Source organism: Callorhinus ursinus, unplaced genomic scaffold (genome assembly GCF_003265705.2).
Source record: "Callorhinus ursinus isolate GAN/ISIS: 27379988/994484 unplaced genomic scaffold, GSC_fseal_2.0 scaffold17, whole genome shotgun sequence".
Classification (NCBI taxonomy): domain Eukaryota; kingdom Metazoa; phylum Chordata; class Mammalia; order Carnivora; family Otariidae; genus Callorhinus; species Callorhinus ursinus.
In genome coordinates, this window is record NW_027397079.1 from 34,690,243 (window position 1) to 34,701,329 (window position 11,087).

At 57.8% G+C, this 11,087-nt stretch overlaps 1 protein-coding gene across 1 annotated transcript; it reads left to right on the forward strand.

The window, feature by feature from the left end:
• The first annotated feature begins 3,132 nt into the window (after positions 1-3,132).
• Positions 3,133-9,499, forward strand: ZNF703 (zinc finger protein 703). The gene is made up of 2 exons (XM_025886305.2): positions 3,133-3,904; positions 4,919-9,499. Exons 1-2 carry the CDS (start codon positions 3,662-3,664, stop codon positions 6,449-6,451), a joined length of 1,776 nt encoding a protein of 591 aa, XP_025742090.1. The 5' UTR covers positions 3,133-3,661; the 3' UTR covers positions 6,452-9,499.
• Positions 9,500-11,087: the final 1,588 nt, after the last annotated feature.

The window sequence follows — 11,087 nt, forward strand, 5'->3', positions numbered from 1 at the left end:
GGGAGGGCTACTCTCATTTCGGGTCAAATTCTGGGACAGCTTGGGTCTTGCGGGCAGGCGTCCCCAGTGCTGAGAGGCTCCGGATCCAGTTACTGCTGAGACTGGTCTCCAGAGTGCCAGGCCACGGATGCATGGATCACAGCCATCATTCACCTGGGACTCCCCTTGTACCAAGGGCTGAACATGTGGAGACACATTGTCTGCTTCTGGTTTCCTGACTCTTGGAGGCCACTCTTACATTTCAAATGATACGTGGGGAAAAGGGAAGGGAGGTTGACTTGCCCTGGCCCAGGCCCACCACAGCAGCATGGTTCAAAGGCCTGGCTCTGACAGACCCGATTCCAAGTGACTGCTCTGCCACTCACGGGTCAAGTGACCTTGGGGAAGGGACTAACCTTTCCAGCCTCACTCTCTTCAGCTGGAAATGGGGAGAACAGTACCTAAGGCTTATAGAGTGCCTGGCACACAGAATGGCATGGGGCATCCTCCAGCAGCCTTCACCCCATCCTATCTTAATGGTGCTGCTCACTCCCAGGGCAACCTGAGCAGGTCCTGGAAGAGGGGAAGGCTCCTTAACCATACATCTGCCACTTTTCTGCAAGGCCAGGACATGGGCTGTATGTCCTGTACAACATCTTGCAGGGGCTTTTCAACCACACCCCTATAGCGCCATGCTATATATTTCATGCCTGAAATAAATATGGCCTAACTCAATACCGAGCCTTACTCTCTGCCAGGTGGCAAGCCATTCCTCTGAATACTGCCCTTGCTGTAGGCCACTGGGGTCCCAGTTAGGACTCCATAGGTTAGGGCTTCAGCTAAGTGAATGTCAAATACCGATTGCAATCATTGTCTCTTCGTGTTTTAATTAGGCCCCTGGTCTAAGTATGGTAACCCATTTTCTCTCCTAAGGCAATTAGGTGGATTAAGCCAGAGGAGAACTGCTGCTCTCACCAGCACCCTGAAAGGAAAGGTGTCCCCATTCCCTTGCTAGCACTTTCCAGGAGAGGGGAAACAGGCCTGGTCCGGCCTCAGTGCTGTCAGGTATCCACTGTTCCTATCTGTGATCACCGCTGTGAGCCAAGAACGTGGGTGGGTTTTTGTGGGCGTGGGTGTTTAAGGACAATATGTTAATACCAAGGCAAATTGCTCACCTCCCACCCAGAGCCTGCCCAGTCTACCCTCATCCCCTCTTTTCTCCTTCCCTTTCAATCATTCACTACCTTTTTCTTCTCTTTTCCTCTAAACATTCTATCATCCTCTATTCTCCCCTCTCTCCTCTCTGCGGCCTCCTACCCCTCTTTTCCTTCCAAATTCCTCTTCTCTCTCCCCAATGATTTCCCATTAATCATCCCTAACACACATCTGCTTGGGTCCTGGAAGGATTTTTTTGGCTGGCTCTCACAGCTGGGCTGGATACAATAATCAAGAAGGAGTCTTTCATCTCTCTCTGCCTCCTGGGTCTCCTCTCTTCCCAGCTCGTCCTCCTCTAGGGTGCCTATAGAGGCCCACCCTTTTCCAGTCTGTAAGGCTTTCTTCTGTTCTCGGTCTGGGTAGCAATTTCCCCAAAGCCAAATAGCCTTGTAGGTTGCAGCAGCCCTGCCATGGACTTTTAAATGAGGTACTGGCCTTGGCAGTGAAGTCAGAAAGCACAGAGGCTGGCATTGGGGGGGCACAGAGACCACCACATAGATGGGATCACCCCCCCCTTCTTGTACCCCTCTTGCTGCAATATGGAAGATACCTCGCAGCCCAGGCATCCCTTAGCATTGGTTTCAACCTGACTTTACCAGGATTAAAACTGGGGTAGGCAGAGCCTGTGTAATTTCTAAGAGGTCCATGCATACCCCAAAAAGCAGCAGGGATACAGGGAGTACATTTAGTTTAGTGTATGATTGATATGGCCCGGGAGTGGTGCCTGCTGCCTCCTTTCCTGAGCATGATAAATGTCTGGGATTGCTATTTGTTATTTCCGAGAGGGTTCTTTCTTTCCGTTTGGAGAACCCCTCTGAAATCACCTATCCCCATCTTGGGTTCTCATGTTGTTTCAAGGCGTAGATCAACGCGGCAGAGTCAGGGAGGGGTAGTCCCAGAGCAATATGCCCCGAGTGACAGGCCTGACAATCAGCGTGATGGATTGGGTCTGAGAAAGTGGTACTCGAAGGGAGGCAGTGTCACCAGCGCGCCTCCACTGGCCGCTGAGAGCACGGGAAAGTGGTCTTCCTAGAGGCCGGCGCACAAAGGACCAGCTTCACCTTCTGATGATCCGCCAACCGGGAACTTTAATGTCAGTACTTATGACTCTGTAAAATCTCTGCCAAGCGCGAAGCCGGCAATACACACTTAATCTAAAAGGCGGGGGGACGGAGGGGGAGGTATTGTTATTTTTAACAAAAAGTTTTTATTCCAAGATTTCCCTGGGAAAAGCTAGTGCATTTTCCCCCCACGAGAAGAAAAGATGGGAATGGGAAGGCGCAACTCTGGAGTCTGTATCGACGTGCAGCACGTAGAGAGAGATTCCACCCCCCTCCTCTGGGATACTGGCCTCTCCAGTGATCCTGGGTCCCCCCAAAATAGCAGCTAGGCGCGCTGCAGTAAGGGAATTGTGCGCCTCTAAACAGACACTGTAAGAAACCTGAAACACACCCAGGACCGAACCTATAAATCAGTGTGCAGGCAACGCTCGCCAGGCGCGTCCGGGTGGTGGGCACAGCCTAGAACACCGCGCCTCGTCGCGACCATCTCACCCCGGAAGGGAGTCCTCAAACTTGCAGGCTTCGGACAGGACAGGCTCAAAGTAGTTGGAGCGGCGACGCCGCGTCCCAAGAGCCGTGGACGCCTCCAAGGCTCGGGCGCTTCCAAGTGAGCACACCAGGGAGAAGCCAATTAGGGAAAGAGAGCTGGACCGGAGCAGAGCCGGAGCTGAGCCGGAGCAGAGCAGGAGCAGGGCCGAGCTAGGCGGGCGCTCTGGAGGCGTGGCCCGCCCCTAGGCGGCCTCCGGGAGAGGCTGGGACTCGGCTTCGACGGAGCCAGCGCCTAGCGCCCTTACCCACCCCCCACGCCCCACCCCAATCCGCCCCACCCCAGACACTCTCTGCTGGCGGGTGACTGACCCGGCCAGCACCACCCCCGGCGGTGTGAAGGGAGAGGGGAGGGAGACAGGAAAGCCAGCGGAGGATAGGGTGCGGAGCCCAGGGTCCTGGAGAAGTCTCGTCCTCTATGGGACCCCGGGGCAAGGGCGGCCCGGCTGGGGGAGGGAAGGAGTACCGCGGGTGGTAGACGCCGAGGCTGCGGCGGCGCGCGGGCGAGGCCCCTTTAAGGTTCTCCCCTCCCACCGGCGGCGCCGGCCTCCGCCCGCCGCTCTCCCCGCCCCGGGGTCCCGGCGAGAGCTGCGATTGGGCGGGCGCGGCGATCCCTTTGAAGTGTGGCTGCCGATCGCGGCTATTTGACGTGCGGCTCGGGGAAGGCGAAGGTTTTTGTGTTGCTCGCCGGGGCTAGCGGCGGCTGCGGCGGCTGCGGCGGCGTCGGTGGAGGAGGGGTGGAGGCGCAGCGACTGCTGCACCGCGCTCGACGCTGCGGAGCGAGCCCACCCGCCCCGGGAGCTCGCCTCCCTGGTGCTCCCCCTCCCTCCCCGCCCCCCCAGTGGCGCTGCCTCCTCCAAATGAGCGATTCGCCCGCTGGATCTAACCCAAGGACACCCGAAAGCAGCGGCAGCGGCAGCGGCGGCGGCGGGAAGAGGCCGGCGGTGCCGGCGGCGGTGTCCCTCTTGCCCCCGGCGGACCCCCTGCGCCAGGCGAACCGGCTCCCTATCAGGGTCCTGAAGATGCTGAGCGCTCACACCGGCCACCTCCTGCACCCGGAGTACCTGCAACCGCTGTCCTCCACTCCCGTCAGCCCCATTGAGGTCAGTCTCCTGGTCGCTGCCCGCCCAGCGCGGGCCCCATTCCACCCACCACTGCCGGGCCCGCGGCCCTACTCCCTGCGCCCCGGGGCTCGGTGTGACGCCCAGGTCCGGCCACGCCGGCGGACGGGGTGAGGGGGGACCGAAGGAACAGGGATCAGAGTCCACCGGGTTCTCCCCAGGCTTCTCCGTGGAAGGTTTTCCCTTCCACACTCGCCTTTCAGAGCTACGTGTTTGCTCTTGGATTGGGTTTGCTCTTGGAGTCTCCACTGGGTCCTTTACTTTTCCTCTGGCACCCAGTTTCCAGGCTAGAGATGATCTCTCCTTTCCTGCCTCCCCCTCTCACCCCCCACCCCACCCCCCCACACACACCGGTTTGGTCTCTTTCAAGCCGGATCGCCCCCGTCCCACTCCGCCTCTGTCCCATCCGGTTAGAGCGCACTACGCCCCGGCACTCCCGATCCCAGGTCTTTCTTCCTCCCACTTCCCTGGGTGCCCTCCCCGGGAGGGAGGGGCTACTAGGAGAGCGCCAACGGCAGCCCTAGCTTTAGAATGCGCTTCTCCCGGCTCCTACCTCGCGGCGCCACGGCCAGAAACCCGTCCCAAGCGAAGTTCCCCAAACTGAAGGAATAAGTTTTCTCCTGGGCACAGGGGTGGGGGAGATTAGAGGGTAGGGGGCGAGTCACAGCCCCTCCCCCAGCCCCGACTCCAGACCAGTCACCTGCTCCCGCGGCGGCCTCTGGTGGACCACTTCCCCTGCCCCATTTCCCCGGGCCTGTGCCGCGCTCTGGGACCCGAGGGAACGAGAGATCCCACTCGTGCTCTGCGAGCGCAGTTCCAGCCTGCTGCGCCGCCCCGCCCGGCCCTTGCTCTCAGACCGTCTACCCCAGGCCTTCCCGTCCCGTCGCGCCGCCGCCGCCGGGGCTCTCCGCGCCCACCCAGCTCCCCAGACATCCCGCTTGCTCCGTCGTACCGGTCTCACCCCCTTCTCCCTTCCCTTGCCGCTGTCTCCCACAGCTGGACGCCAAGAAGAGTCCATTGGCGCTGCTGGCCCAGACTTGCTCGCAGATCGGCAAGCCGGACCCGCCGCCCTCGTCCAAGCTCAACTCGGTAGCAGCAGCGGCCAACGGGCTGGGAGCCGAGAAGGACCCCGGCCGCTCCGCCACGGGCGCCGCCTCCGCGTCTGCCGCCCTCAAGCAGCTGGGGGACTCCCCTGCCGAGGACAAGTCCAGCTTCAAGCCCTACTCCAAGGGCTCCGGCGGCGGCGACTCCCGCAAAGACGGCGGTTCCTCCTCCGTGTCCTCCACCTCTTCCTCGTCCTCCCTGTCCCCAGGAGACAAGGCGGGCTTCAGGGTCCCCAGCGCCGCCTGCACGCCCTTCCCCCCGCATGGAGCGCCGGTCTCTGCGTCGTCGTCGTCCTCCTCGCCTGGTGGCTCCCGGGGCGGCTCCCCGCACCACTCTGACTGCAAGAACGGCGGCGGGGGTGGCGGCGGGGAGCTGGACAAGAAAGACCAGGAGCCCAAGCCCAGCCCGGAGGCTGCGGCCGTGAGCCGCGGCAGCGGTGCAGAGCCCAGCGCACACGGGGGTGGCGCGGAGGCTGGGGCCTCGGGGCGCAAGTCCGAGCCGCCCTCGGCGCTGGTGGGGGCCGGCCACGTGGCGCCCGTGTCCCCCTACAAACCGGGCCACTCCGTGTTCCCGCTGCCACCCTCCAGCATCGGCTACCACGGCTCCATCGTGGGCGCCTACGCCGGCTACCCGTCTCAGTTCGTGCCTGGCCTGGATCCTAGCAAGTCTGGCCTGGTGGGAGGCCAGCTGTCGGGGGGCCTGGGCCTGCCACCGGGCAAGCCCCCAAGCTCCAGCCCGCTCACCGGGGCCTCCCCGCCCTCCTTCCTGCAGGGATTATGCCGCGACCCCTACTGCCTGGGAGGTTACCACAGCGCCTCGCACCTCGGCGGCTCCAGCTGCTCCACCTGCAGCGCGCACGAGCCCGCAGGGCCCGGCCTGAAGGCGGGGGGCTACCCGCTGGTGTACCCCGGGCACCCGCTACAGCCCGCTGCGCTCTCGTCCAGCGCCGCCCAGGCCGCGCTCCCCGGCCACCCACTCTACACCTACGGCTTCATGCTGCAGAACGAACCGCTGCCGCACAGCTGCAACTGGGTGGCGGCCAGCGGGCCGTGTGACAAGCGCTTCGCCACCTCGGAGGAGCTGCTCAGCCACCTACGGACTCACACGGCCCTCCCGGGCGCCGAGAAACTTCTGGCCGCCTACCCCGGGGCTTCGGGCCTGGGCAGCGCCGCCGCGGCCGCCGCGGCCGCAGCCTCCTGCCATCTGCACCTCCCCCCGCCCACCGCCCCCGGCAGCCCCGGGTCGCTGTCATTGCGGAGTCCACACACTTTGGGGCTAAGCCGGTACCACCCCTATGGCAAGAGCCACTTATCCACAGCTGGGGGCCTGGCCGTGCCCTCCCTCCCCACAGCCGGACCCTACTACTCACCGTATGCGCTGTACGGACAGAGACTAGCCTCAGCCTCCGCACTGGGATACCAGTAACTACAGCTCTTGCACCCACCCGCCGCTCCTCTCCTTTCCCCCCCTCCGCCTCCCTCCCCGCCCCCACCCACCGCCTCGCCGCTGCAACCTCCACTTCTGCTTGTCCCTGCCGGGATCCCCCGCCCAGACCCTCCCCACCGGACTGTGTATTTATTTACTATAATGTTAGCTTACAAGCTGGGAATATAAGTGCATTAACGGCCCACACGAGTCAATGGTATGCAAAAAGTCTGTGTTCCCCAAATAATAATATTAATCACACAAATAACTACATGTTCCCCGCCCCTCTTCCTTTCTTTTATTTTTTTTTTCTTTTTCTTAGGTGTAAGGTTCTTTTTTTCCTTTTGCTTGTTTTTTTTTTTTTTTTTTGATTGGTTTGGTTTTAGGGGGAGGAGGGAGAGTTGGGATTCTGGGGTTCTTCTATTTGTTTTCCCTTCCTGGGGAGTTTCTTGCATGCTTCCTAACCATTAAGACTACATTTCCCCCTTCTCTTTTCCCCTCTTTCCCCTTCATTTCTTCTTGTTTCCTTACATTTGAGGTTCTGTTTTATCCTTTGTACAAGAAACAGAGAGGAGATATTTTTTGTAACGTGTTTGGGGGGTTCAGGGATCCACCTTGGTGGCAAGAGGTCTTGTGTTCTATTGACCCAGAACTCTGCTCTGTGATTCGTCCCCTGCAACCCTCTCCTTCTGGGGTCCTTGGTCTGCACCCTGGCCCCCAAAATTAGAGCCTTGCTCCTCTGTCTTGCTCTGAGCACTGAGAGCCCTAACCCCACCAGGAGGCTCCCCCCTGAGAGAGAGGCCCAAGTGGCCTCTGAACAGCCTTTCTACCTTCCAGACTTTTCATGGCCCCAAACACTCAGTAGTCACACTGCCTGCAGGTGGGGGACCTGTAGGGCTCATCTTATTCAATTAAAAGTCCTAGGAGGCCCTGCTGGTGTGAAACTTTGCTCTTTATTTTTTGCAAAGTGCATTGATAGTCCTGTTTTATTCTCCATTATTGGGGCAGTGATCCCTCTCCTGATGGTAGGGGTAGGGTCAGTGATTCTTGCTAGATCCCTCCAAAGCAGACCAGTGGCAATATCAGAGGGCGATACAACCTTGGTAGCTCCACTGGGGGACAGTTGGGGAGTCGGGGAGTACACGGATCACAGTAGCCCCATCCCCCCCCCCAGGCCTGACCCAGCAGAATCCCCAAAGTTGGCCGTGGGCTTCCATGGGCTCCCTCAGTGACTGGGATTGAAGACTCGGACTCCTGGGTCTTCTCCCCACAACTTCCCTCCCTCCTGGTCTTATGCAGCAGTGCGGGGGGGGGGGGGGGGCTGTGGGGCCTGTTTGGGATGAATAGAGCTCTCCCTTGGTAAGACTTATTTTGTTAATAAATGGAATACTTGGCTATATTCACACCGTGGTGTGTTTCTCTCTTGCCTCACCCACTGTCCCACTTCCAGACACCTGAGTAGATGTCCTTCTTTTATTCTTGTTTAAATACCTTATGGTTTCCTTCTGAGATTTCCATTCAAGGTCGAGTTTAATGCCTTTCCTCAAAAAGGGGGGGGGACACAAAACTTCTGCTAACGCATTATAAATAACATAAAACCGCCTTTATGGTTCTTTTTTTCTTTTCTACTTGGTTATTTAGCTCCCAGACTCCCTTCAAAGTCCTTGACATTTCCTGGGGACAGGGTGGAGGGAGTCTGTAGATGTGGTTTTTCCTCTGGGCCTAGAGTCGAGGTACAAGGGGCTGGGAAAGGAACCAGGACGCGGGGCTCAGACCCCTGGCAGCACCGGCCCCAGAGCCCTGCAGGTATGCATAGTCGACGTGCCTCTGGCGCCACCTAGTGGCAGAAAAACGAGTGACGGGTGCCAGCCCCGACGACGCCTTCCGCGCTTCCCACTCGAAATGCGAATAATTTCCTCTTCTTGACTACCTTTTATACACCTTGAAACCAAAGAGTAAATGCGCCTGCTGAGACTGGTGGTTGGCAAGGCCTGGGGGCTCCCCCAAGGCTAGCGCTGGGTTGTCGACCCCAGTCATTCGCGCCTCCAGAGACTTCTCTGGACAGGGTTTGGGTTTTGTTGAAAAGGCGCGGTGATTACTCGGCACTCTGAAGCCACTCTCGGTCCCTGTTGTCTTGAGCTCACACGACTGACACTGGATTGGGCATCCTCGGGCAGGCGAGGATGGGGTGCCGTTTACCAGGATGCTGGGACCAGGGCCGGGCACCTCCCCCCTGCGCGGGGACTCCGCGAGCCCGGAAGAGAGGACGGGCCACCTGCACGTCCATCCCCGGCGGTGAGCCGCCAAGGCCGCCGGCTCCGGGCGCACCAGGCCGGGGACACACCTGGTCACCTGTTGGGCGCACTTCAAAGTGGGCTGCCTCGCCCCCTCCTGGCCGCTCTCCGCGTCGGCCCCGTGCAGCTTTGGGATCGGTTGTTGCGCTGCAGTTTTGCTTGGCTTTTTCTGTGAGGATTGAGACTTACCGGGCAGTTGGTGCTCCGCGAACTGCGTGCCTCTGAAACGTCGGTAGACCGGAGGTCAAGTGCGGAAGGGCGGTGTGGGAGGGATGCTCTCTCCGCCCGCCCGCGTTGCTTGAGACCACGCCACACCCCGCTAGAGAATCGCAGGAGGGCCTCGGGACTTGACAAAACCCCAACATTAGATGTTTTTTTCGGGGGGGGGGGTTGGATTACGGTTTTTTTGAAGTTTTGCCACTATATCTTTGTTTCTGGCCAAAATTCCTTCATTAATCAAGAGAACCTCAGGCTGCTTCTGCAGAAAATGTCAGTGCTGGCCACCGTAAGAACTTACGTGTGTCCCAGGGGAAGGGACCTGGGCTGCTGGTGTCTTTGGGCACGTGGGGGCCGCCGGGGGAGTCAGGGAGAAGGGCTGGAGAAGCCGCCCTGGGACCAGCTCAGGGTCTTCCTGGGGAATTATCCTTCTCCGAGTTCTCAAAGTTCAAATTGGCCAGAATCTTTAAAAGACCTGAAATGTTACGAGTTGCTTTGCTTTTTTTCTTTCTCTCTGTTGTTTTTATTGTTGTTGTTGTTTTTTGTTGTTGTTGTTGTTGTTGTTGTTGTTTTGCTGTTGGTTATTTCCCATCTTCCCTTCTTCTCAAGTCCTTCCTTTTCCTTCAGATACCTTTTTTTTTTTTAATGCCTGCTAAAACTGCTGGAAATTGCTCCCTCTGCAGGAAGACTTGAGCTTTTCTCTTTCTTAAACTTAGCCTCTCCCAGACCTCCCTAGCTAAGTTCCTCTTGTTGGGAGAGAGAAAGAAATAGATTCACTGTCTCTCAGAGTGAACTCTCTTTATAGCAAAAGTCACGTTTCTAGAGCTGCTTGGCTCACCCGGAGCTTAGAAACCCCTCAGACTGTTGAGTTTCCCCAGAAAATATATTGGTGGTCTTCGCAGACTGGGAAGGATGCCGTGTGCCTCGCTGGAATGGGCTGTCCCCAGCTACCATTGTGACATCAAAGGGCAAACAGGGTAGTCTGGAGTGGCCCAGTTCTCACCCTGAAATGTCAGCCCTCCTCACCAGAAATGGGTGCCAGTTCCTAGGAAACGTGACTGTTTTAATTAGCTGGTGGGGAGTTGGTTACTTTCAATAGCTAAATTCTCATTAAACAAAGTTGCTGTCTTAATAGAGATAATACTCCCCACCAACTGCTTATTTGCATAATTAATTCATCCAGCAACTCTTTTCTTCAAGAATCACCTCTACCTTCTATTTCTCCACCCCCTTCTCTTCCTAGCCCTCCTCCCCCCTCTTCCTCCTAATCTCTCCCAGGCGCCAGAAATGGGGCCTGTGTTCCCAAGGCACGAGGAAGGGTGGAAGCTCGGAGCTGGAACTTGAGACCCTGGACGTTCCTGGCTCCGGGTCAGATTTTCACACCTCACGCCTGGTTATTTTTGTGGCCTCGTGGGCAGCAGTGGGAGGAGAGGGAGGAGGAGAGTCTCGCTCTCGGATACAGGTTTGACACAAACAGAACAGCGTGGTGTTCGGTTTTTAACTTGCCAGTCGTCGTCCCCCCCGGCCCCCAAACCCACCTCCTGAGAAATCCGCAGCCCAAGGGGGAGGCTGGGGCTGCCATAATTGCCTTGCCCTACCCAGCACACTGTGACGTGTCTCTCAATATATGAGCTAACTCCTGCCTGATGTATGTCTGGGTTACCGTGGAATTCGTCTTGCAATAATCCTGAGGCTCTGCACTTTATTAATCATTCTGTAGGGGAAGCTGCTCTCCAGTTTTCTGTTTGATTTGATTTCATTCATCCTGTCTTTTTGCAAAATAGATGGTTGAGTGCATCCGATAATGTATGGTTTAATTTGGAGCACTATGGGTTTGAATTACCATTTTCATAATGTGCTGTGCATTAATGTGTTACATCATTTATAAAGAGGAATGTGCTGGGTTTCAAACTTTCTCCTGAAAGCCAAAGTCACCTAAAGGAAACAAAGCCAAATCACATCGACCCATCTTCTTACCTCGCTGCCAGAGAAACTCCTGCCTCCCCAGCCCGGGCTAAATCTGCCAAAGCTCATAAAACCCAACATGAAGCTTTTGTGTTCACATAATGCAGGTGGGTGTCAAGGTTTGGGGGGAACTCGCACATGGCTGCCCGGGAGCCATCAAT